General features: G+C 41.4%; 1 protein-coding gene across 4 annotated transcripts in view; it reads right to left on the bottom strand.

Annotated features, from left to right (window-relative positions):
* Positions 1 to 26,048, bottom strand: part of ADGRB1 (adhesion G protein-coupled receptor B1) — a 206,964-nt gene that overhangs the window by 10,177 nt on the left and 170,739 nt on the right. Inside the window, exons 23-29 of one of the 4 annotated variants that reach the window (XM_021387911.1) lie at positions 22,929 to 23,027; positions 15,633 to 15,804; positions 14,517 to 14,612; positions 11,155 to 11,194; positions 6,773 to 7,452; positions 6,244 to 6,279; positions 5,261 to 5,365 (exon numbers count right to left, since the gene is read on the bottom strand). In XM_021387911.1, coding sequence (XP_021243586.1) covers positions 5,261 to 5,365; positions 6,244 to 6,279; positions 6,773 to 7,452; positions 11,155 to 11,194; positions 14,517 to 14,612; positions 15,633 to 15,804; positions 22,929 to 23,027 — 1,228 coding nt within the window. Of the gene's footprint in view, positions 1 to 5,260; positions 5,366 to 6,243; positions 6,280 to 6,772; positions 7,453 to 11,139; positions 11,195 to 14,516; positions 14,613 to 15,632; positions 15,805 to 22,928; positions 23,028 to 26,048 lie in introns of all 4 variants that reach the window. The other 3 variants (XM_021387910.1, XM_021387913.1, XM_021387912.1) reach the window with 3 other exon arrangements.

Genomic DNA, 26,048 nt, shown 5'->3' with positions numbered 1-26,048 from the left:
ACTGCCTTGCACTGAAGAGTTAGCTGTGGGTAATAACTCTACCTCCTTAATAACGACACAAATGTGTGAGACTGCATGCATTCTGCTGCAGCAATATGGTGGTCTAGGCTTGAATGGGTTGATGGTTGGACTAGATGATCTTAGCGGTCATTTCCAAGCATAATGATTCTATGATTCTATGAATGGAGGTAGACGAGCAGTCTTGTATGCTCTGAACAGAGATCTTGCTGGAAAATGTAATTTTAATTATGATTAGCTGAGCTTGCTTCCAATGGGAACGTTTTTAAAGCTGAGATTCACACATAACAAAGTCTATGCCATATGGAATAGATTTAATGGACTAAACTGAAAAAAATAAAACACATGGAAAACCAAGTTGTCCAGAGAAGAACAATGCTGTGTTACTGAGGCTCAGAGTTAGTTTAACATTAGAAGTGTGTTTTGGTTTGTGGCAAAACGAACTGCTATGAACACTGATGCCACAAAATTTCCTGTGAATGCATTAACAGTGGTCAGGCAGTATTCCCATTCCCTTAATTCTCCTAAGGACTATCTCCTTTACATGGGCAAAGCGTAATGATTTTAAATTGTAACAGGAGAGATTCAGGTTGGCTATTAGAAAAAAATTTCTTCTCTGAAAGAGCGGTAATGCGTTGGAACAGACTTTCCAGGGAGGTGGTGCAATCACTGTCCTTGGAGGTATTCAAGAAACGTGGAGGTGTGGCACTGAGGGACACAGTTAGTGGGCATGGTTGTGATGGTGATGGGTCAACAATTGGACTAGATGATCTTAGTGATCTTTTCCAACCTAACCATTCTATGATTCTATGACTATGATTCTAAGGAGAGCTTGTTTAGGGTTGGATCTCTTGGCTGAGTACAGAGCGGGACGATCTGATGGTGCGGTGCTGCTTCTCTTCGAGCTGTACCTGACACTGGGGCTGTTGTCTCCCCATCCTCACCCAAAGGAGCAGAGCCTTCTGCATCCCTTTTTCCCTCCTCACAGTAGAAAAGAGGTCTTCCACCCCTGTGGCCACCAGTGTAAGGGAGCAGAGAGGTCTAAGCAAAGGCTCCTAGGCTGCTGGATGAGGAGAAACTAGAATTTTTCCCCACACCTGCCTCCATGTCTGTAGGAAAATAAATAAGCCCAGCGACACTTGTCAAGGCTGTCTCTAATTGGGCTTGGGTCATTCTCAGCTCAGTAATACCTTTCAGAAGCTGACATTGTAAAGGAGAAAAACTGAATAGTTCAAATGTGTAGGAAGACCTGATAATGTTCCCAGGTCTGCCAGTAACTATTTTGGGATAGTGAGTAAAGGGCAGCCTTCTTTATCTTTGAAATGTACACTGCCATAACACTTATCCAAAGTTTAAACATGCCAATGTACTTGGAGAGGAAGAACATGTGTACTAATACAAGCCTACAGATCTCTGCTGAAAATCTGCTAGAAGTCATGTTTTACAACTGAAGTTGGAGAAATTCTTGACAGTAAACGCATGTGATGGTTGAATTTTCTATCCCCCTTCCTAAAGAGACAGAAGATTTGTTGTTCCTCTTTCTCCCATTCCTCTGTTGGTGCTTTCTTCCTATTTAACAATGTAATAATTAAGCTGAAATGTGCCTAATATGATAGAATGATCAGTTTTGGCCCATGTGCTGAAATACCATCATTTACATCAAAAATAAAAATCAAACCAACCCCTAAATTGGGCCAGCACCATAGGAGTTCCCAAAGGCAGTCTCTCCTATGTAGACATTTAGTCCAAGTCTCAGCAACAGCTTTCTGACCTTGGAGTTGAAGGAGGAGAGATGAATTGCAAGAAGATAGGGAAATGCTTCGTGTCTTGGAAAGGATTTAGGACAATGGGACATGCTGCCAGGATAGGCTGGAAAACTGCCAGGGCTGGAGCAAGACGTGGTAGCTTGACTTTGTGGTTACATATTCAGAAGTGAAATCAGAGATACAGCAATGCAGGCTGGCGGACTGGAGAGAGTAAAGGTCCCTTCTGCTCTATGCTACTATGTGTGAAAGGGTTCAAGGGTGTTCTAGGATCCTTATGACCTTGTTCATGCCCACAAGGCAAGGAGTTTCCTACTGGTGCAGGAATGTGTTTGGAGTCATGCGTTGTGGAAAGGTCTGGGACGAGTCCACAGTGTTTTTCAGTACAAAACAAAAGCCAGACTTACACTAACATTAGTTTTATCACTTCCACCAGAAGAAAGGCTCCATTGCTTCATAGCCTAAACAGGCATAAAACAAAAACTTTTTTGTTGTTGCTGGTTTAATCCCTAATATCATCAGTTTGCCTTCCTAGGGCAAGCTGAAGATGGCACATGATTTCTACTGGGATCCCTAGCAGCAAATGGCAGAAAAAGGAGTGAAGAAAGATATTTATTTTCCTTTGTACTGCCTTCGTTGTCACTAAACCAATACCCACTACTGACTTACCAATACTCATCTTTGCAAGCTCCCCCTCCAAGATAACATCCAAGGAAAAAGACTCACTCAAAATGCAAAGGTCACCTACCCAGCTTTCCAGCAGTTCAAAGCTCTTTGTTGCTGACTCTGGCAACTTTAATTCTAGACAGATTCAGACGCATCTCTGAAATGCCCCAAACAACTCAGTCTATAAAACCTTCCTGCAGACATACCACAGATTAGCTTTTACATGGTATTTAGGCATTTCAGATTTTTGCAAAGGAGGCATACCTAAATAGAAAAAAAGCACAGATAAAGAATTCAGGGAAATACTTTGGGGTTTCAGGACAACATAGGCTTCTTTGATCTGAATCTCTCTGCTAGATTAACTACTCCTATTCTATAACACTGGACAGCCCATAATGACACCTTACCAAGCACAAAAGAAGCAGGATTTTCAGGGAACACATCTTCAGAGCTCAGCACAACTATGCTGTGAGATCTCAGTGCAACTCAAAGGCTCTGAAGTGATCTGCTTACACAGAGAATCACACTACATCTCTTCCTCAGTCATTCTGCACTCTAGTCCTGTGACAGGAGTCCCATCAAAATAAGCCCCATCAGTGCCTCCTTGGCCATGCTGAAGATCTCCACCTCCTGTATCTGACTTTGCTTGCAAATGGCCAAGAATGTTCTAACAACTCACCTTGCTCCTCTCTTTGAGAGAGGGCAGAACCCAAATTTCATTTCTTACTGACAGCCTGACTCTGATGCTTGTTTTCTTCCTTTTGCTGTAGCAAATATACTTTCCTGCAACCTTTTGACTCCTGCCCAGCAGTCCTAATGTGCTCAGACATCAGGGAGGTGACATCAGACTTTCCTTCCTTATCTTTGTTATCCACATCACTAACTGCTCAGGCTGCAGACATCTGTTCTTGTACCAATCCCTCTGAAAAGCTGCAAAATCTATCCCTCAGCCTGCATTCTTCAAAGACTCTTCCTGCCATGAAGACTGCTCCTGTTGAGGAAAGCCATCTATATGTTGACCAGTTGCCCCAGTGACAGCTTAAATCCCATCACTAAGGCTTTTCTCAATAGCTGTGCCCATCTTGGACTCTTAACTCAGACCCTGCAGGTGGAATAGAAGATTCTTTCTATCCCAACAAATCTCTCAGACACATGATGTGATATTTTCAGGTGGCCCTGTGTGGAGCCAGGAATTGGACTCGATCATCTTTTCGATCCCTTCCATATCAAGATACCCTGTGATTCTATGATTCCAATTTCTTCCTTCTCCTCTTCACACCTAGATTTCCTCAAGACTGTTCTGGTTTCCAGTTCGTAGCTATGGATGAATGCAGCACTCCTAGATGATTTGAACAGGAGTCAAAGAATCATAGAATCATTTGAGTTGGAAGGGACCCTTAAAGGTAATCTAGTCCAACTCCCCTGCAATGAACAGGGAGAACTACAGCTAAATCAGGTTGTACAGAGCCTGGTACACCCTGATCTTGGATGTCTCCAAGGATGGGGCATCCACCACCTCTCTGGGCAACCTGTGCCGGTGCCTCACCACCCTTACTGTAAAAAACTGCTTGCTTATATACAGTCTACTCTCCTTAAGTTTTGAACCATTTCCCCACGTCCTTTTACAGCAGACCCTGCTAAAGAGGACTGATCTCCACCCAGACATTGAACCACTGAACACCACTCTCTGGGTACGATCTCACAACTAGTTCTTCATCCATCGAACAGTCCACCCATCAGATCCATATCTTTCCAATCTGGAGAGAAGGAAGGATGTTATGGGGAACCATGTCAAAGGCATGTCAATGACATCAGTCTCTTCCTCTGTCCACTGACACAGTTACACCATTATAAAGAGCAATGAGATTGATAAGGCAGGACTTGTCCTTGCTGAAGTCATGCTGGTTATCCCCCATCACCTCCCTCTCTTCCACGTTCCTTAGTATAGGTTCCAGGAGGATCTGCTCCGCGATCCTCCCCTGCACAGAGGTAAGGTGGACAGGTTGGTAGCTCCCCCAGGGTCATCCATTCTACCCTTCTTAAAAACAGGTGTGACATTGCCTTTTTTCCAGTCACCATGGACTTCACCTGACGGCCATGACTTTTCAAATATCAAGCGTGGCTTGGCAACTATATCAACCATTTCCTTTAGGACTCTGGGGTGCATCTCATGGGGACCCATAGGCTTAAGGACATTCAGTTTCCTCAAGAGGTTGTGAACCTGATCTTATCTTACAGTGGGAGGGGCATTGCTCCTTAGTTCCCGGGTTCTGAACTGTCCACTTGAGGGCTGTGAGTAGAGCAGCTGCTGTGAAGACTGAGGCAGTAATTTGTTGAGTACCTCAGCCTTCTCCTTGTCTGCTGTTACAAGCCTGCCTGCAGGTACATTCACCTGGACTTTCCATTTCCAGTTGATGTACCTGTAGAAGAAGCCTTTCTTATCCTTCTTTGAGCCTCTTCCCAAGTTCAGTTCCAGTTGGGCCTTGGCCTTCCTGACCCCAGCCCTACACAGCCTAGCAGCAAAGAACAGACACAAACATGGGAAACAGACATAGACAAGAAGAAGAAAACAGAGACTCCATACGTAATGAACAGACGTGAGGACAGATTTTTTCCATCTGGGATGATAATCACTCTGTAGAAAATCTAGTGGTACCTTTGTGACTCTCCATGTCCTATGTGGTGCACGTGTTTGTTACAGTGTACACAAAATTAAAGGTAAGGTATTCAGCTAGGGCTCCTAAATGTTCCCATGCTCCTGCTGGCACTAGTGTGTCTCCAAGAGGTGACGGTTCTAGAGGTGGGTGACTAACCTTGCTGTCTGTTGTTGGAGACTCCTTCTCCTTCTCTGCGTGCTGAAGTTTTCTATTCAGGTCTTGGAACATGTCTTGGTGACGTTTTCTTGTGTGCATGATTTTCTGAAGAAAATGCAAAGACCACAGATCAGCTGTACAAAACCAACATTGCCTCCTCCCAAAGCTACATACCTTATTAAAATTTAGATCTATCTCACTGCAGACTAAATCCAGCTTCCCTAAAGCAGCTTCAAAATTCTCTGAGGACCCAGTGCAGCACTGCCTTTAATTTCAGGGTAAGATGGTAGGAGAATGTGAAGAAGTTTAGCTTTTGAACTTATGATTGTCCTGAAATTCCAAAAGCCAACTGTTTGTGCTGCAATATTTGTGCACTAGTCTACCAGCCTGACCCAGGAAGCTTTATTACCTTTCTTAACTGATAGTTGACCCCATTTTTGTTTTGTTGGGAGCATGTCTCCTTGGCAAATGTGTTCAAAATTCTATGAAGTTCATTAATAGGTGTGAAAACCAAGTTCGATCATGGTTTGTGACAGTGTGGACTTATTACCTGCCTTTCTGCTACACAGCAGAGCTTTGGTACAAAAGCCAAGGCATTTTAGGTCACCAAGCAAATGATGTACTTGTGTTTCCCAAATAGGAATGTGTTGCAGCCACCTGTAGCACTTTTCCACTAGCTTGTTTGCAGAGAAGACGCCACAGGTCTTGTGCACTCTGACACAGGTTCTTCATTTACAAGTGTTTATACAAAGGCAATGGCTCCATAAATTAAGCATAAGCCAATATAATTTACCCATTTGTTTAGCTGCACAGGATAAGCCTTATTAAGCAGCAGCATGACTCTTTCTGCCCACGATTTTCAAATGTCTTTGGCAGAAGCTGCGTTCCAACAAAGGTGCTAGCGAGAAAATGAAGCTGTACTTCTCTTTCTTGTACTTCTCCTGTTTCTTTCAAGAAACACATTCAAAAATTGAAGGACTCACCTCAAAATCTAGTTCTGCGTACCGTGATTTCCGTCTCTAGGGATTCAAAGGAGAAAGAGAGGGTGGTGAAGGTTAGTAAGGGACTGATGGGCACAGACTGAACAACACAGTAGATAAATCAGAGAGCCCATCTGCAAGGAAGAGGATTTTCCTATCTTTGTGACAACTGAAGTCATGAAAATGGCAATCAGAAGAGGATAGATGGAGAAAAGCCAATGCAAGTCACGTGCCTTGCACTAAAATGAACAGTTTTTGGCAAGCTGAAGTTTTGATTTTACTTTGCATTGTCTGTAGGGCAAAAGACAGCCCATCAAGCAGTGGACTGTAGCTGTGGAAGTAATGAGGGATTTTAAAAATAAAACTATGAAATGGTATCACCTCCTAGGGTTTTCTCATATTAATATAATTCTGGCACTACACAGTGTGCTGTATTTGACCTAACAACCCTCTCTTGAAACATCTGTTGTGGCCAGCACTGAGGGCAGGGAACATCATGGGCTGGGAACAGCAATGGAATTCCCATACTTACCTCCAAGGAGCTCATGGAGAGAGTGGAGACGGTCTCACTCTTGGACACCACACCTGAGTTCCCTGAGTCACCTGTGTCACACAGGCTGTTGGGAATCTGTGACTCACTGGGGATATTCTGTGGAGGCAGCTGCTGCTGCTGCTGTATCATGGGAGAACCTTGCACCTCACTGCAAGTCATGGTCACAGGTTCCCGTGGAGGACTTTTGACGACAAAACCTGGGTCAGTAGCCATACTGAGGTGGATCAGCCGTGTCTGGGGCATCTGGTCTATATTGATGCTGTATTTGCTCTCATCCTTGGGTGGTTTGGCCCGTAAGGTAGACGTGTTGGTAGGCAGAATGACATAGCTGGTGTCCAGTGTTTGTTCTTGCGCCCGGGAGAGTTCTGAGTCCAACTTCTTGAAGATGTCCCCATCACAGATGTAGATAGACTTGGGTGGTTGATTCTTGTCCTTCTTCAGAGTAAGACTGTGATTGCTGAACTCATTCAGGTTGATGGCCCCCAGATAGTGCGGGGAGCCCTGAAGATGCAACTTGGACACATTGGCTGGAAGACTGTTAAAGTTTGATGACCCCTTCTGATGATTGAGTTTCAATTTCTCTTCATCCTGTAGTGATGGGCGCTTCAGTGTTCCTGTGATGGTTGAGGTCCTGCAGGCTGTGATGTCTTTATTCAGCACTAGAGAGACAGACAAGTATCCTCAGCACTGCACCTTAGCTTTGGTGAACACATCAATACACCTACCGCAGTCACACCATGCTGGCATGTTCCCTGGGACCTCTCAGAAAGAGGCTACAGTGGCAAAACAGTTTTACATATATTTTTTTCCTTTTAGTCCAGGATACTGAAGGCAAATCTAAATCCAAGGAGGAAAAAAGATTTCTTGTTTTGAAAGAATCCTCTGTGTTGAGAATTTCCCAACCCTATCATGGCCAAAACTCCAAACTACACCAATATATATTATCATACTGATAACATTATCTCAACAAGAAATTACATGTGTATATATAAATTTAGTACACAGCACACGTCACATACACATAGTGTTATGATAGTCATAGTGAGTGAGTGTGTTTTCAACATAGTTACTAGCCTACAGAGAAGCAGCATTTATCTTAAGATTGACCTCATGTCAAAAAAGATTTTGATTCAGAAAATAGCCGAAATGCAGCATTATCAACAATTTGAAATGTATTTTTTGTTTGTTTGTTTGTTTTAATTTGCTCAAATTCTTCAGGTTGATCTTTTCCCAGGACCAGTTTCAGGATTAGATTTGATATTGTATAACGCATCACATTTTGTTATAAATGTCTGTCTCACTCTCCAGAAAGCTTACATTCCAGTCATCATGCCAAGCCTTTGCGAGAGATAATTATTTAGTGTTTCTCAGTTTGCCTACAGGACAAAAAGGAGTTCCATGAATATTCCTAAGTAGGAGAGGAAAACCTGTATCTGAGGATAAGGTGAACATGCCACTTAGGAGGTACATATGAGACTCACAGACACTCATATCCACACAACACTGTCTTCAGCAAAACATCTTATTCGCTTCTAACAAGAATCTATTGCTCAGTTGATTTCAGGCTGCAACGAAGACCTTAAGAAGATTGTGACATAAGCCTTGATTTCTCCAGCGGATGGAAAACACTGACTGTGGGGCGGGGGCAAAATGATGTGGCACTGAAGGATACTTACCCAACTTTTCAGTGCAGGAAAGGAGAAATAAATGCACATTTCCCTTTCTCCCATCTCAGAAAAAAATGATGAGATCTTTTTACGACCTTTTTTTTTTTCCAAGGGAGCCAAGATCTCACCAAAAGACCCCTACTCTATTTATGACAGAGGCAGCACATGGCAGAGGAATTCCATGGGACTGAGAGCATACTCATTTTTCTACCAATTGATATTAGGAGTGGTGGGTGCTGGGTACAGGAAAGGCAGAGTGACAAAAAAAAACAACAAGTGGAACAAAGGAACTTCTAAAAAGCTTTGAAAACTAAGCACGTAGGGCTTAATTATGGCAGCCATGGTAATCTTAACATTGCTAGAGGGCACAGTAGGATAAATCAGAGCATTTTAATATATTCATACCATAAGCTGTAGTAGTATGATCCTGAACTTAGACCTTTAGCTCAGTGTCAGTGAAGTTTATTGATCTTGCTCCCAGCAGCTGCCTGAAGCAGGTTTGAAGAAGCTTGGCAATCTCCAAGCATGGAGAAGCAAGCTTCTGACACTGAGCTACAGAGTAAATCCTAACAAAGAGTCCAAGTTACAAGCTTAAAAGTGGTGTCTGGCCTATCTGCAATCAGTCAGTTTGAGAGCTGATGCTTCCAGGGCAAACTACAGCCAGGAACCAATGGGCTTATTTATGTTTTATTATTCAAAAAGCAGAATGCATAAGAATTCCATTGATGCACCATATAGAAAGGTCCCCAAAATGGTGACTGTTTCTAATTAGTTAGTATGGTGAAAACTAATAGTACTTCATCAGAGGATGATTCTCTCTTCAGGCAGACATCAACAAACAGATAAACTCTATGGCTGTAAGGGAGGGAGCAAAGGAAGGGAGGCCTCGGCTGTTAGAGAGCTGTTGGTCAAGGGTCTTTGCCTTTTGTCTGGGAAGCTCAATTTGGAAGCAAGAAGCTCTTAAGTAGACACCGAAAGGCTCTTATATTGCAGGAGTATGGGGTCTGCCTTGGTTTTCAGCACAAAGTGGGCTGAGCATGCATTCAAATCAGATCTGGTCTCATGAGCATGCCTTTTGCACATGGCATTTTGGAACCAATGTCTTCAGTGTCAGAAAGGGAGGAGGAAGATAAATGAGACAAGAGAGTCAGCTAGAAATACAATTAGGGAGTATGAGACAGAAAAACAGAGGAAAAAAAATGGAGCGACCCTGAAAAAAGATAAATGGACAGAAAGAGACCGTGAAATAAGATATCACAGTGATAAGTGAGATAAATATACTGTGTCTATGATAGGCACAGGGAGAGGGAGTGAGGCTGAGAGAAAGAGAGAAGAAGATAAATAAGATATAGATAGATATTAGATAGATAAATGATAGTGACAGTGATAGACAATACACAGAAACACAACGACAAGGATAAATGCTGACAGAGATAGAAATACATAAATAACAGGTACAGCAAGACAGACAGCTGAGGACAGAGATAAATAAGTGATTGCAAGATATATATAGAGAGATGCAAGATAAATACATTAGAAGCAGATAAATAAACGATGGATTAGATAAAGAAAAAGATAAATGATAGGGACATATAGATAGATATAGAAAGAGAGGAAGAGAAAGAGAGAATGACTAGGAAAGAGAAAGAAAGAAATAGGGAGAAAGAATGAAAAAAAGAAAGGAAGAAAGGAAGGAAGGAAGGAAGGAAGGAGGGAAGGAAGGAAAGAAGGAAAGAAGCGCAATAGAGAGAGTAATAGAGAGAAAGAGAGAAAAAAAAGTTTCTCATGATGGGAACTGCACACAGAATATATGCTGTCCTTGGTAAGGGGAGATCCTGGTTTGGAAGATGTGAATTGTATGCAAGGTGCCAAGCAAGCTGGTATTTCTCTTGCTTGGGAAAGGATAGAAGTCTGGGAAGGTAAATGAAAACCTAAATATCTACCAAAGGGAAAAATAATAATAACAATACAAAATCTCAGCCAAATGCTCAGGCATGCCAGGAGCAGGAGAGAACAAAACCTGCAGAGACAAACAGACAGCAAAGGAGATTTCAGAAGATGCAGACACTCCTATAGGCATGGGAGAAAAGGGATTTATTGGAGAAAGGGACAGTCTGCCCATGCAGACCTTCAGAATCAAAAAGAATGCGTGTGGTTGAACACACAGGAGAAAAGTACAGGCAAAGGAGGAGAGATCTGACCCACCTCCATGTGTGCAGGCAGCTTACAACTGCACCAGAGGCGTGCATGGGGCTAGGGTGAATGTTGGGAATGTTCTCCAGGTTTCAGACCTCAAAAACACCACCTGAGCACAGAGCTGTCTCAGGCTGGCCTTGGTCAGGAGCTGCTAAAGCAGAGAAGGATCACAGCAGCAAGAGATGGAAGCCATCTCTTTTTCCTTGATTCCCTTCTCTGCCATTGTGCTACATGGACCGTGGGTATGAAGTAGTACTTCACAGCTAAGGTTTGATCTTAGCTAGATGGTCAAGAGAGCTGTGGGGGAATAGGATAAGCAAAGTATAGGGGAAAATTAGGAGAACTGCTTTCTTTCAGCCAGGGCTGAGATTAAGGGCAGCCCATGCATGCACATGCAAGCCACTATGACACACACAAATAAAGTAGAAGGGAAAAAAAATGGCCTAGTTCAATCCCCAAACCAGGTCACTTGTCGATTCTCACCTGTGATGTGCTCACCTGATCTACAAGCCATATCCACATCCTTCTCAAAATCGGTCTGAAAGACAGAGAACACAGAAGATGTGGTCAAAATGAGGTGGCGGGGAAAAGAAAACCATCTGGAAAATGCAAAAAATGCTTTAATTCATGAATCAGACATAATCACTGCTGGAAGAGCGGGGGAGAGACATTTTGCTTAGTCTTTGAAGCTCGTCAAACAGAGCATTATTTTTTCCAAATGGGGCTCTCAGAACTTAGACGGTGACAGAGCAGTAACACTGCTTTTCGGTTGGGTTCTTCTCACTTACAAGCTAACTCCTGGGTTGCCAAATTTCATGTGCATTCCTGATAAGGTGGGGACAGATTCCTTTCTTGAACATATCTCCCCACACTTAGTCTCAGTGGACTACACTCCACCAGCAGAAAAGGTCTGTAAAAACCCATCCACAAGGTACAAAGATTTCAATATTAGCAGGCTGGAGTACAATACTTTTAGAAGAGATGGTTTAAGGAATGATCTCAACCTTTTTAAAGCTTATTTATTCATAATTTTTTTTGGAATATAAAATAAACTTGATAGGTATCAAAGATAAATAACATCAGACCAATATTAAAATGGACAAGGGAGACAACACAGAAAAATGCCATCCCATTTTGATGACAAGGTTCCAGAAAAAATGTAACTGAACAACCTGCACTAGTTCAAGCAATAAGAAAATAAAGGGAAAGTTTATATTTAATACCTGTCAACAAGATTTTGTGGAAAACAGTTTACTCAGCTAAGCTTTTTTTAATACATTGAGAAGATTTTGAGATTAGTGGAAAAGGTAATGGCAAAAATGCTGTCCTGCAAAGACTTTGATTTCTTGAAGGCCAGACACTCCTCAAGAAGGAAGTCTTAAAGGTGTAGGAGAAGGCTACCCCTGAGTGCTGTAAGATGAGCCAGAAGGGAATAAGACTGGTGTGGATGAACAGGGAAATTTTTCTGAGATTCTGAGAGAAAAAGTCAACCTCCTGTGGGAGAAGGAATGGGCAACTTGGGGAGAGTACAAAGAAGTTGTTAGAATATGCAGGGAGAAAATTAAAAAAGCAAAAGCCCAGCTTGAAATCAACCTGGCCGCTGTTGTAAAAGACAACATTTTTTTACAAATATATTAACAGTAAGAGGAGGGCTAAGGATAATCTCCATCCTTTACTAGATGTGGTGGGGAACATGATCACTGAGGACAAGGAGAAGGCTGCGGTTCTCAATGCCCTCTTTACATCTGTCTTTAAAAGTCAAACCAGTTATCCTGAGGGTACTCTATCCCCTGACCTGGAAGTCTTGGGTAGGGAGCAGAATAAACCTCCCACGATTCAGGTGGAGACAGTAGAAACCTTCTACTCCATCTAGACTGTCACAAGTCCATGGTGCCAGATGGGATCCACCCAAGAGCGCTGAGGGGGCTGGTGGAGATGATTGTTAAGCCACTTTCCACCATTTATCATCAGGGAGGTGATTGTTCCTCTGTACTCAGATCTGATGAGGCCACATCTCGAGTTCTACATTCAGTTTTCAGCCTCTCACTATAAGAAAGGCATTGAGGTCCTGGAGAATGTGCAGAGAAGGGCAGTGAAGTTGTTGAGGGGACAGGAGCAGAAGTCTTATGAGAAGCAGCTGAGGGAACTGGGTTTGTTTACTCCGGAGAAGAGGAGCCTCAGGGAAGACATTATTGCCCTCTACAACTCCTTGAAAGGTGGTTGTGGCGAGAAAGGGGTCAGTCTCTTCTCTGGGTAACAGTGATAGAACTAGAGGGAATGGCCTCAAGGTGCATCACGGGAGGTACAGGTTGGATATTAGGAAAAACTGCTTCTCTGAGAGAGTGGTCCGGCGCTGGAACGGGCTGCCCAGGGAGGTGGTTGAGCCACAGTCCCTGGAGGTACTAAGGAAGATGGTTTAGTGGGCAATATTGGTGGTAGGTGGACAGTTGGACTTTTCCAACCATAACAATTCTGTGATTCTATCATTCTTTGGTTACAGCACAGTTCAGTCCCATAACACCGTACCCCTCTAAAATATCAGTATTCATGTCTGGATTTAGGAGTTCTCTGTGCCTGGATATGAAGAAACTGACTGTAAGCTTGCTCACACAGACTTCTCAACACATCTATTAACAGTACAGAAGTAAAAAAGCTAAAAACTTGTAGCTGACAGAATATTGCAAGGTGGTTGATACCAAATGAAAGCAGAGAGCTGTATGAAGGGACAAAAATCTGACACTTCAGATTATAGCTCTTGGGATGGTAACAATAGAACAACAAATTCAACGTCCACAATTTTAAATGATACTGAGAGTTTGAAGGGCATACAGAAAAGGCAATAGAAATAATTTGATGTCTTACAGAAAGAGAATAAAATAACTCAGTCTGTTAACTTATTGAAGGAAAGACTGAGAATGGATATTATTATCTGTTATTGAAGGAGAAAAAGCATGAGGCACACAAGGGACTTTCTAACTACACATAAAAAGGCATGGCAAGAACCGAAGTCTGAAAACCATAAGACTATACATTTAAATAGGAAAAAAAGGCATGTGTTTTAACAAACTTCTATGATATGTAATAGGAGTCTAAATGCCTTGATGTCTTGACTTAAACATTGTGCTTTTGAAATGATGTCTTATACCCAAGCACAAGCTACTTAGTTTAGGATAGGAGTGACTGCCAGAAATTCATGAGGTTGTGATATAGGTCTAAGACTAAGTGAATGTTTTGCTCACATCCTGGAAGTGATTGCCCAGATGTTATTACTCCAACCTAAGAAATCAAATGTTTCTTACGGAATCCACATCATAACACCAGAGCAGATGCAAGATGATTTCCCTCAGTTTATTATCCTACTGTCTTATCTAGATTGTTTGTAAAGGATTTACATACAAGGACTGAGGTTTACAGTGCTTAAGCTATATTCCCAGTGAAGCAATGTAAACAAATGTGCTTGAAACAGCATCTTTATAATAATGACTATGATCCAAAACACTGTGATTAAATCAATTAAATTGCTGCATCCTAGCTCCAGCTAGAATGAGGCAGTACGATGGAGATGAAAAGATCTGGGAGACTGAAGAGGAGTATTTTCCCTTTGTGTTTTCTGGAAAAAAGAAGGATCTCGCCAAAATGGATGCAAAACTTCATCTGTAAGTTCAAGCCCCTGAACGCTGTAACAAAAAGAAGCGGGACTGCTAGGAAAGAGTCTACACTATATTTGTTCAAGTGCAGGTTTAAAGGAAAAAGGAGTGTTGATTGCAAAATGTATGTGGGCAGAGCCCTTTGTTTATCAGTTATGTGTTAAAAATGCCTATAGGTCCCTTAATAATAGACTAGATAGTAGTTTTCCCTACCATTAGTTGAGCATGTCCGTTCTGAAATGACCCCCCAGAGTCTCCATTGCCCTCTTCCTGGCGGTCTACTACTCGGCACTTCACAGCATCCTGGACCTGCAGGAAGGAGCAAATGGATTTGCACAAGTCAGAATCAGACAGAAATACCAAAACAAATCAAATTATTTTGACAGCAACAACAACAAATATAGCTTTGGTGGTTCATGCTACTTTTATGATGAATGCTATTACAGAAATCATTCTATTCGGGTCTACAATGTCTGATTATGATCCTATATCAGCTGTAATATATATCTGATCCAAAACTCATTGAAATGAATGAAAAAAAATGCAAGCGGCTAAAGTGGGAGTTAAATGTAGGCTCATATTCATAATGCAATTAGTTGAAGGAGCCTCAGCCAAGTCGGCAGTGTAATTCCATTGATTTCAGTGGTCTGACATAAAGAATTAATCTGTTGTACTTAATTTAAAGGAGCTGTAAGAAGATAAAATGAATATTGAAAAAAAAAAAAGGCTTCCTGTCTCTGTTATTCATAATCTATTCACTCAGTAGGATGAAAAAAAATAAAAGAAACATAAAAGATTACTCCTTTTCTTCCATGATATACTTTACCATTTTAAGTCTCCACAGGGAGGCTGGAGAAAATTTACTCAATTTCCTCACTTGATTATTGCTAACGTTCCTTTCTAGCTCGAATATCTAGGTGCTGTTGCCAACATACAAACATTCTGTAAACCTTGGTGCAAGTTGCCCTTCTCAAAATCAAATAAGAAAACTTGATTTCTTAAGATTCCATATTTGAGGGCATGTAAACATTCTGGAAATATTAATGTTTAACAAGCCACATCTGACATCTTAGTTGGATGAAAATGGTAGGTTAAGAATGTCCTCCAAATTGCACTCTACAGTACACTCAGCACAGCAACCACTGATTCATTCTTGATTGCGTTCCATCTTTTAACTGATAATGGCATGGTCGTTTCTTTGGTCACTGCCTACGTGAAGGCAAAAAGCTCACAGGAACAGAAAAGCTACCAAGCTGATTGGGCATTTTTCAGATACTTTCTATTAGAAGTATGTTGGTTATATAAAAGAGATCATGTCACTCTGCTCACCTCCCTCCTAAGGATACAATGGACCATCACAATGACAAAGCCTTCCAATGAGTCAAAGACAGCAAAAAGGATCTGGAAGAGTGCTGACCGCCGATCTGTGATTGCCAGAACCGCAGACATCCAGGTGAGAGCCAGGAGGGGCAGGACCACGCAGGAGCTCCAAAGGGATGCCCTGTTAAGGGAGAGGAAAAGAGAATTCAGCCCCACTTGATCCCACATGGGATGCTAATTCAGCCTCCTGCTCCCATGGGGCTTCAGAAGACTTCTCCAGCAAATGCATACTTGTGCTAGATGTCTTCTGAGCCCCAGCCACAGGAAAGCAGGAAGATGCTTTGCACACTCACGCTACCAAAACAGGTGACACACGTTTCTATGGGAGGGACTACTAGCCAATGGTGCAATCATGCATAAAACTTGAGGTGGGGAGGAAGGATGCAGATACCTCCCTCCTCCCTTCATGCCCTTCCCACTCTATGCCACTAGTCCACAATGGTGACGTTTCCCAAGGAGAGGAGACAAAATACAGTCACTGTAGGTTGCCAGAGGGAAGGGGAACAGTTGCAGCAGAGGCTGGTTTGTCACAATGGCTGTCAGTACTCAGGCTACAGACACTTGGACTTCCACAGCACATGGAAGACACCAACAAGTGGGGACGTGTCACGGTTTCAAGTAACTAAAACAGACAAGCATTGAGCTGATGTGAAGAATGGTTTTTGTTGTTGCTCCCTTCCTCTGTAGCTCATGGTCCCTACAATTCTACATCAATGAGCATCAGGAAATGTAGCACAGATTAACTTTGAATTGGAAATTTTTAGTTTTCTTGTGTGATCTCCTTATCTGAATGCATTGATAAAACTGCAGTTGCTTCTACCTTTAGCAAGGGTTGGAAATAACAACTCTTTGGGAGACATGCTGGGTTAAAATCCTTTGAGATTTTGCAATTGTTAATGCACAAGAGAGAAAACTTTCTGCAGGGTTAGTTCCGTCATGTGAACATCCGTCTTTTTTGTATGGCTAATGGCTTTACAAATGAGAAAGCAGCTTTGTTTCCATGGACTATTCAGCCATTCAGCTATCTCACCAAAATAACTTTAACAGCAAGTTATGGAGATTTTAGGCTACTTATTGTCCTATATATTTGGTGCACTAAGAGTATCAGGACAATCTCTCTATGAGCTTATACCAAACAAATAAAAGTCGACCTATGCACCAACCAAATAACAAGTTGAATTTCAGGATTTCCCAAGTAGAAAACCTCAGCCTATATACTAACAAATATATGCAGGCAACACAATAAATTACAGGACACGTATTGTGACAGACAGTTTACAGTACGTACATGGGGCTTGCTTACCATTTTCTGATATATGATCAAGATTTTAACGTTTACTTGCTGGTTATCCAGGTACCACCCTCATACACCTCAGTGAGAGTTTTACCTGAACAAAGCTGGAGCTTGGACACAGGTATGAGCATCAGGATGTAACATCATGGCTTCAGTTATAGGGTTTTTCAAGGACTGTTACATCCGTTCTGCTGTAATGACCACATACTGGAGTGACAGGTTATTTTTGTAATCATAACGATGCTTTGATTGCAAATATTTCTACAAAGTGATCAGATTCAGATGTGTTCCTTTTAATCAATGTGATTTCCCTACAGGAGCAATTAAATGGCATAGAATGTTTTCTACCAAACTAAGCATTATGAGGCTTCCTTGTTAGATAAGGACCATGATATAATGTAGACACAATTTTATATAGGATAAGCTGAACTTTAATGTCCAACACGAACTATAATTTTAATGCATTATTAAAAGAGGAGCCAGCTGCTAAAGACAACTCTCAGCCAAACAACTGCCAAGCAGATGATTTTATTCCACTTCTCTCCTAACCCACTGAAATGTGTCTCATTATACTGAAGTAACTGAAATCTCTCATTGCATTCACTTGCAATGGTGCATTAATAAAATTGGCTAAGCAGTAAGTGTAGTAAAAGTCAAAGGTGCAGAAAAGCTAAATGAAAAGATGAGGTTTGTTCCATAACAGCGACTCTAGGTGTGACTTCATATCTGAGAATGGATTTGATCCCTAAGTATGTTCCTGAACCAGAGATCTAAATTTGCATGGGGTTTTCCATTCTCTAAAAGAACAGCCACATCAGGTTGACAACAATGTGGATCTGGATTCAAGATGCTACCCACAACATTGATGCAATTTTCCATCACTATGAAGGGAACCCTTCAGAGCTCCTGCTGAGATTCAGTGAGTCTTTCCCAGCCCTACATTCTGTGTTCTACATTCAGGTGGACTTCACTGTCCCTTCCAACATAAGCAACCTTAACACCAGCACTGCCCTTTTCACACTTCCAACTCAGATGATGGGAACAATATTATGCCAGATATTCAGCTGGTGTAAATCAGAATTTTTTCAACTGAGTCAGTTTCTTACACCACCTAACATTACGGTCTGACTTACTGTCTTCCTTGTGATTCATCTTGCAGATACCTTCTCAACAATATTCTTCCCTTACAAATGTTAGCGAAATGTTCCTTGACATTTTATGCATAAACTTTATTCTCAGGCAACAGATGGCAATGGGCCATAGCACTATAACTTACTCTAATTTAACTTTCAGAGCTTGGCTTAGATTTTGAAAAATTAAATTAAAAAAAAAATGTTCAGTTAAAAAAATCATATCCAGATTGAAATTTCTAAAGAAAACTCAGGGAAAGATAAGTGAGTTTCATGCAATTTGCCCTTAAATCCACCTCTGTGAGCTGAGTCTATAGCAGAACTCATACTTCTGCCACTTTCCTATCCGCCCCTTTGTAGGAGGCATCCGTAAAAGGTACCATAAAAATTGACAGGATCTAAGAAACATCATGTTATGGCACCGCGTGCTGTGAAACAACATGATGATTTGTTATATAACAACACTGTGATTACTTAACACCTCTTCATTATGGATTATCTATGATCAATTAATCCAAGATTTTTATTGCTTGAGACAAAGGACCAGTCCCTTTAGCTGGTAGATGAAGAAGGCATTTATCCTACTGATTTATCCTCATTTATTGATTGCATACATGACAGCACTAATTGTGAGTGACAAATATCAAGGGAATATCATTACATTGCACTGTGGAAGCGTAATGCTGGCTTACTGCCTGATGACCATGGCATGACAGTGTTACTCAGCAGCACTGTTGTAATATCACATTTTTCTACCCCACAACATCATGTTACTGCTGCACTGCAGAGAAAGTGCATTATTTTGTGATATGGCAATGTCTCGGCACATTGCAATCAAGTATATTTACAAGGCTATGTAACAACATGGCCATACATTAAAACTGTCCGCAGCTTTATCTAGCACAGCAAAGGCTTAATCTCCTAATCCAGCTCTGGCAGTGAGTAGGTGGTGGCCTCTGGTCAATATATCAAAAACTAGATGTGGTTTTGTTCTTTATCTAACTGGCAGCCTTGGAAGTCTTCATCTTTGCAATAAATAAATAATAAATAAATAAACAAATAGCAGGATATACTGATGTGGGTTAGAATAGCAATGGAAAGAGCAGAAAAAGGTTTTTGGAAATAAAGATCTACATGAAGATTAAAAGGCCTGTGTCCTGACAATAGACAAATGCAAGGGGACACAATACATGTTAGCAATGATATAAAAGGCCATTATGAAAATGTAAATAATCAATTCTTCTCATTACTCAAGGCCGACAGGACAGCTAGTACACCAAGTTTAAGAAACAGAAGAAGGAAAAATAACTTTATAACCTGGAAAGCAGGTCCTGAAGAAGTTTCTCAGAAACTTCTTTTAACTCAACGTGTGTATAACTAAGACAGGAAATCTGCAACTAACAAAGAGGGTCCCCATGCTGTTACCATGCATGGGGAGCACAGAAACACAAGACATGATTTCTGTTTTATCCAGAAGATGACTCTTCTATCAGTTACTGCTATCTTCACAATACAGCTAAGAATACAGGAGATCAAATGCCTCTGAATTAGACAGGTAGGAAAAGAAGTATCAATGGGCACACCCCTTGATTATTCATGCTTTATAAGGAAAATAGTTCTTTGACAGTCCAATAACCCACAGGGACTGAGTATTGTCCACAAGTTAAGGATTCAATTTTGAATTCATTTAACTATGCAAACAACACTGTTCCTGCTGAAGAGTCTCCTTCATAAAACCAGCCATGTACAGACACATTGATTCACATGGAAGTGATTCACATGGAAGTGATTCACCAGAATCACAGTATTGGGAAAAAAATATATGTATAAATGTCCAAGACTTCCTGAAATGGCTTTGAGCCAATTAAAAAAGCAAATCTCTTAGATGGGAGATTTGATACAAGAATCTCAGATGATGTAAGATGGCGGATGCATGAGAATCATGAGGGCTCCATGATTTTGACAGACCCTTGCATGGATTGCCTGAAAGACTAATATGCTGTGCCAAGGCCATAGACTTGAACCAATCTCTTCCCTATATTCAAAATTTGAGTTTTCATATTTGCAATGCATTGTTTAGCAATAATTCTGTCCTTCCTTCCTTCCTTCTTCTTCCTCCCTTCCTTCCTACCTTCCTTCCAATAGCAATCCCAGGTATCTTCAGGGGCTGCCCACTTTCAGAGCAAACACAAAGAAATCACATGTCCTTGAAGTATTCCTGTCTGAGATCAACATTTTTCATGAGTAGCAAAGACAAATTAGTTATAAGGAAGTATCTCACAGGCTGATGCTACTGTACAGGCAACAATTAGTAGGAAGGAAAGATGAGAAAAGAGGTCTTCCAGTGGCAATGTACAGCCTGGTTATTATCCAAAGAAGTGAACAAGGAAGGCTTTATTTTAACCCACAGATATCAAGTCTGGCTTATGCTCAAAGGTATCAGACATCCAAAGTTTTCCTTTTATCATTTTCCTAGTCAAGAAATTGCATAATTTCCAATATATACTTTTTCTCTTCTGTCAAGATTGCTACCTGCTCTACCATCAGGGGTTTACCATGTTTTCTCTCAGTTACAGATCCTTTCTCTGACCCCTTCTCTCTCAGACACAGATATTACCATGAAGAGCTGCTGAGATCTCTGATTTTTTCAAGAAATTGGACATTAGTTATATTCTTTCACTCCATGCTATCTCAGAGATGAGTCTGCGAAACCTATGGGAGGTGAGCTGGAAAGAGCATGAGGAACCTTAGAAGAAACAGGTCAGGGACATCCTTGATCTACTCTCTACCAAGCAGATATGGCTAATTCAACATCAGAGAGGAGCTAGGAATCCTCACAGCATCTGATTTACAGTACAAGATTTCAAAATGGAATGGGAAACCTGGCCCAAGGTCTGAGCCGAGGCCAGCAGAAAGGTGGCAGTGACATGAAGCGTAGTCAAGCATAGTCAAGGCTTTGCCTTATTGATAACCTTATTTATGGTAGACTTGGAGGAAGAAAAACAGAAACAGTTCAGCTTCAGAATGAAGGGGACAAAAAAGGTCAGTTGAGGGATGAGTTTACTAATTAATGCGTAACTCCTTTTGCAAGGACAATAGCATGGAATACTTCAGGGTATACAACAAAACAAGTATGGGCATTAACCTTCTAAGGGATTCTATCTACTACAAAAAGAAAAGATATATCCTTTTACATGGGTCCTCTAATCTCTACCAAACTAGCTAAATCAGAAAAGCAGGACAAGTAGGAGATCTGGATGTCATATCTCCTTTTTTTTCTAAGTTGAAGATGAATGTATGACTTATGACAGACCAATGTCAGGCAATAGCGAAGAAGGATTTGAGACTGCTTTACTTTTTAAATGAATTTACTATGAACTGAAAGCCTCTCCTATCTAACAGTTTACTTTTTTAATAGTAAGGCTTCTGCTGGTTTAGCATTCCTCTGCAGTCACAGGAAACCAAAATGCAGTGACCTGCTAATTCCAGACTCATGGTATGCGTGTCTGGACCAATGACATCTCAGCATCTCAGCTGTGCTCTGCTGCAAAAGGTAAATGAACAAGTTTGGCAGTGAAAAATAAATAGGAATTTGTTTAGGCTTTGCTTCTCATAGAAACTGTTATGTCTTAATTGAGGTGATGACAAAATCTCTTTCTAACAACAATTTGTCACTTTTCAGAAATATGTGTTTTTCTTTAACCTGTTTGGATTTTCTAGAAACAGCTGTTTTCAGGAAAAATAATAATAATAATAATAATAATAATAATAATAATAAAGAGAGAGAGAAATCCTCACAATTTGATTTTGTTTTACATTTCTGCATTTTGATATTTGGCTCTCAATTGCCTATTTTTGTTAGCTTAATTAAACCTAGGATTTTTACAAATTGAAAATGTCTGAAACTGTTTTGTACATTTTACAGACATTACTTTAGACATCAAAATCAAAACATAGCATCACCTTGAGAGGACGTAAATAACCTAACTGCAGAAAGGGAAGGAGGAAAGACAAACCTTCCCTCATCGCTCTCCCTCCTACCTTAACCTTTGGGAGAAAAGCCAACAATACAAAGAGCAACAACTTCTCCAGCAGAACAAAGCTCTGACATTTTCAGAATTTAATTTTTTTTACTAACTCCAATTGCATCTAGGAAGAGATTTAACAGCATTTGACTTTCATAAAGCAGAGCTATGAAACATTTTTAGATTTTGAGAACTATTTCCAAGTGCTTTTAAGGGTCTGGAAGAGAGACAGTCAACAGTTATCAAATCAGAAATGCAGCCCTGTGAGGTATTTAACTTAACTCTAGCCATTTAGAAGAGAAAAATACCAAACACTGATAGATGGTTCACCAACTCACTTTAATCATGCTCAACGCTGTGCAGTCTCACTGGAGTCAAAAACTCAAGCATATGCTAAAAGTAAACTAGTCCCATTCTACCTACGAAATTAGCAGGAATGATAATTTTAAGTCTGTAACTTCAGGAACTAAATTGAATCGGGGCTTGAAACATATACCCAGTCCCTTTGTCTTCCATGGGCTGCTCACATGCCTTAATCTAGGCATGTCATAGAGTACGTTTCAGGATCCAGCCCCTCAGCTTTTGCTCCAAGGACGTTGAATAAGCCCTACACTACTCATGGCCCACGGAATGAGGTCAGGGAGAGGTGGGGATATGGGGAGGTGGGCCGGGACATGGGGAGAGAAAACAAACAGGGGCTGGTGAGGGAGGGGGGAAATGAATGAGGGAAATAATAATAAAAATAAAAGAAAGTGGAAAGAAAGAAAGAAAAGAAGTTGAAATTAGAGGAACTAACATGGCGTTACTGGTGGCTGTGGCCGAAACTTCAGCAGAAGAAACTACTCCACACTTGGAACATTTGAGCGTCATGCCGTAAAGGGGCACTGCCATCTGACTGCAATTAAAACCAAAAGACTGAAACAAAACAAAACACTTTGCTCATGAACACAAACGTACAAAGGAAAGGGAAAGAGAAGCCAAAAGAAAGAAAGAACAAAGGAAAGAAAGAAGTAAGGGAATCAACCAACCATACCCAGTTTGAAAAGAAAAATGAAAGACAGGCAGGAATAAAATTCTCTCATCTGTACCACTCCAGATGCGGGCAATGGGAAAATGTACGATTCGGAGACGTGTTGGTGCCGCTGGAGAGGGTGGAACTGTGTTGGTGAAAGTTTTGCCGGATTCAGGGTGTCTCTCTCTGGCACCCATGGAAGAGAAACCAGTACTGGTCTCCCAGTCTCCACTTCCTTCTTTTGGTTTGTTTTTTGAGAAATTGCTCTTTTCCCTCTTGGCCTTTTTGCTCCAAAACAAAAAAGGTGGCAGGGTTGTACAGTAGAAGGCAAGAAGTAGGGCTGTGGGGACTACTTAGCTTTTTCCTAAAGCAATGCAAAGGATAACACGTTTCCTCCAGTGGCCCTTGTGTGTAAATCCTCACCTTGGTGGAGAAACCTAAAACACAGAATCATAGAATTGTTGAGTTGAAAAGGACCTTTAAAGGCCATCTAGTCCAACTCCCCTGCAATGAACAGGGAAACCTACAGCTAGGTCAGGGTGCTCAGAGCCCCGTCCAGGCTGAGTTTGAGTATCTCTAGGGATGTGGCATCCACCATCTCTCTGGGCAATCTGTGCCAGTGCCTCGCCATCCTTACTGTAAAAAAACTTTTTTCTTTTTGGCAGCTGACAACACCAGGAGATATGGTACTCTTTGGTGGCTTCATCTATGACGAAGAGCACACGCACAGAACAGCTGCATATGTCCTTAAAATTAAGGGTGTTTTGTCAGACCAGCAATTTGCTCTTGGGGAAGCCCTGTGAGATTTAAACTTGGGAAAGCGGACAGACTGACTACTTTTGAGACATTTCTTCTCTCAAATCTTGTTTTGGAGCTGAAAATATCTTTGGGATGAACCCTGAGACTTGCTCGTACAGGTTACTCCCTCTTTCTGGAAGAGAACAACCACAGAGGCAGGCTGTTGCAAGCTGCTGGTACCTGATCTGTTGAGGATTTAGGGAAGGGCATGTCACAATTTTTAGATGTTGATATGTATGCACAGCCAGCTGTTGCTCAGGAGCTCAGAAGTCACATGAGCCTGTGATTGGTCCTTTTTCGTTTCCAGAATGTACTACTTTGCATGCACTGCCTGGTTTGCACAGATCCATGCTGCCCACATCAGATCTGGCATAGAAAATGGGTGGGAGTTTGCAAAGCATCCTACAGACCTATACACAGTGCCTGATATCAGAGAAGGTGTGAGCATCGCTGCCAGAGGGCAGCAGGTCTGTCATTCCTGGGTGATCACAGCGCAGCTGGTGATGTTTGGAAGTACAAGACCTTGGGTTTCTACATCTGGGAGAGCGATTAGGAAACTTAGCTGATTGTTTCCTAACATTTATGGCTTTGTGTTCAGTCTCACTGCAAAAAGAACACACTTATGAACACCAACACAGCATTATCAGTGGTCCTAGTGGTCATTGAGCTTAATTTAATGGCTATTAATTGTCTTTGAATTAGTTACAGTGACATAAGCCATCACTGCCTTCCAAAATAAGGACTCATAACTAAGATGTCTCACAGCAACTTTCAGCCTTGAGACATGGGGAAAATTAGTTCCCGTGACAATAAATTCCTATCTTCCAGGAAGAATGGTGTAAATCCAGTGAGGACAGTGGCTGAACTACAGATAAAGTGGGTCTTGAGAGGCATTAAGTGCATGACCCTTAAAAAAACACGGTCCATCCCCAGACCTATAAGCCACAAAGAACAGATAAGCAGAGAGACAGAGAGAGGCAGAGATAGGCAGCAAAAAGAAAATAGATTGATTCAAGGAATTTGATGGAAAACTGTACCAGAGAAACATGAATGACACTGAACCACAAAGAACCAGCCAAAAGACCACTATAACACACAACTGTAATTGCTGTTGGGTGCATTTATGCAGAAAGTTGTAAGCAGTAGGCACAGATGTGGGTACGTTTGTATTCTAATTTGTTCTAGTTTGGGGCTTGAGGTTGTTAATATATTGAATTTCCATAGTAAGTTTATATTGGTGCATGTACGTATGATAGGGTAGCTACTGAAACAACCACAGTGAATAATGCATTCATTTAATTTAGCTTTTTCTTCCTCCTAAATATCCACAAACAACTCATGGACTCATTGGGTGTGTTCAGTGGAGCCTGGTCTTTGCTACTTGATATTGAACAGTGCTTTACACCACGCACAGCCCATGTTTCCAACATCAAACACTTCCAGATGAAGGGCAATCCAAATCTGTCCCTATTTTAATATAGTCATTATCTTTCCAATTATTTGTCTTGGCACTAACCATCCAGCTCTGTTACAGCCCAGCAGGACACGCAGAGAACGTTTCACACAAGGTATTGGAGCAAACTTTCTCAAGTCAATCAGCAGAAGGAAAAAAGAAGTAAAGCTCCTCTAAGGGACAAGTTGGGTAAACTAAACAAGGCTCCTGTCTCTTTCCAATGGCTACAAAGGAAGCCTGGGGAGATTAAACTCAGCAGGCTAAAATTAGCCTTTGTGAATACACACTATAGTCTCATTCTTCTTCCCTGACTGCATAAGCACACAAATGGTTCTGGAATAAACGTTGGCTGAATAAATTTAAAATTCATTTTAAAGGCCCCTTTATCCAGCATGAAAACATTCACTTTTAGTAGCACTTATGTCAACAAGACTAAAAATGCCGTTGGTGCAGCTGACTGCAGAAGGAGGATGGTCAACCTCAGGGAAACACTGGAGCACTGCAAGCAGGTACCTGCTGGGAACTTCTTGCAGGGTTTTCTCCCCATCTCTAGCACAGGATATGTGCCCAGAAAGGATTTGGGGCATCCACGTGCAATGAGCAAGCTCTCCATGTAACCACATCTACCTCTCTATAGCCTCGCTTTCTGATAT

Source organism: Numida meleagris, chromosome 2 (assembly GCF_002078875.1).
Source record: "Numida meleagris isolate 19003 breed g44 Domestic line chromosome 2, NumMel1.0, whole genome shotgun sequence".
In the NCBI taxonomy this organism is placed as follows: domain Eukaryota; kingdom Metazoa; phylum Chordata; class Aves; order Galliformes; family Numididae; genus Numida; species Numida meleagris.
This window is presented reverse-complemented; position numbering and strand designations above follow the sequence as displayed.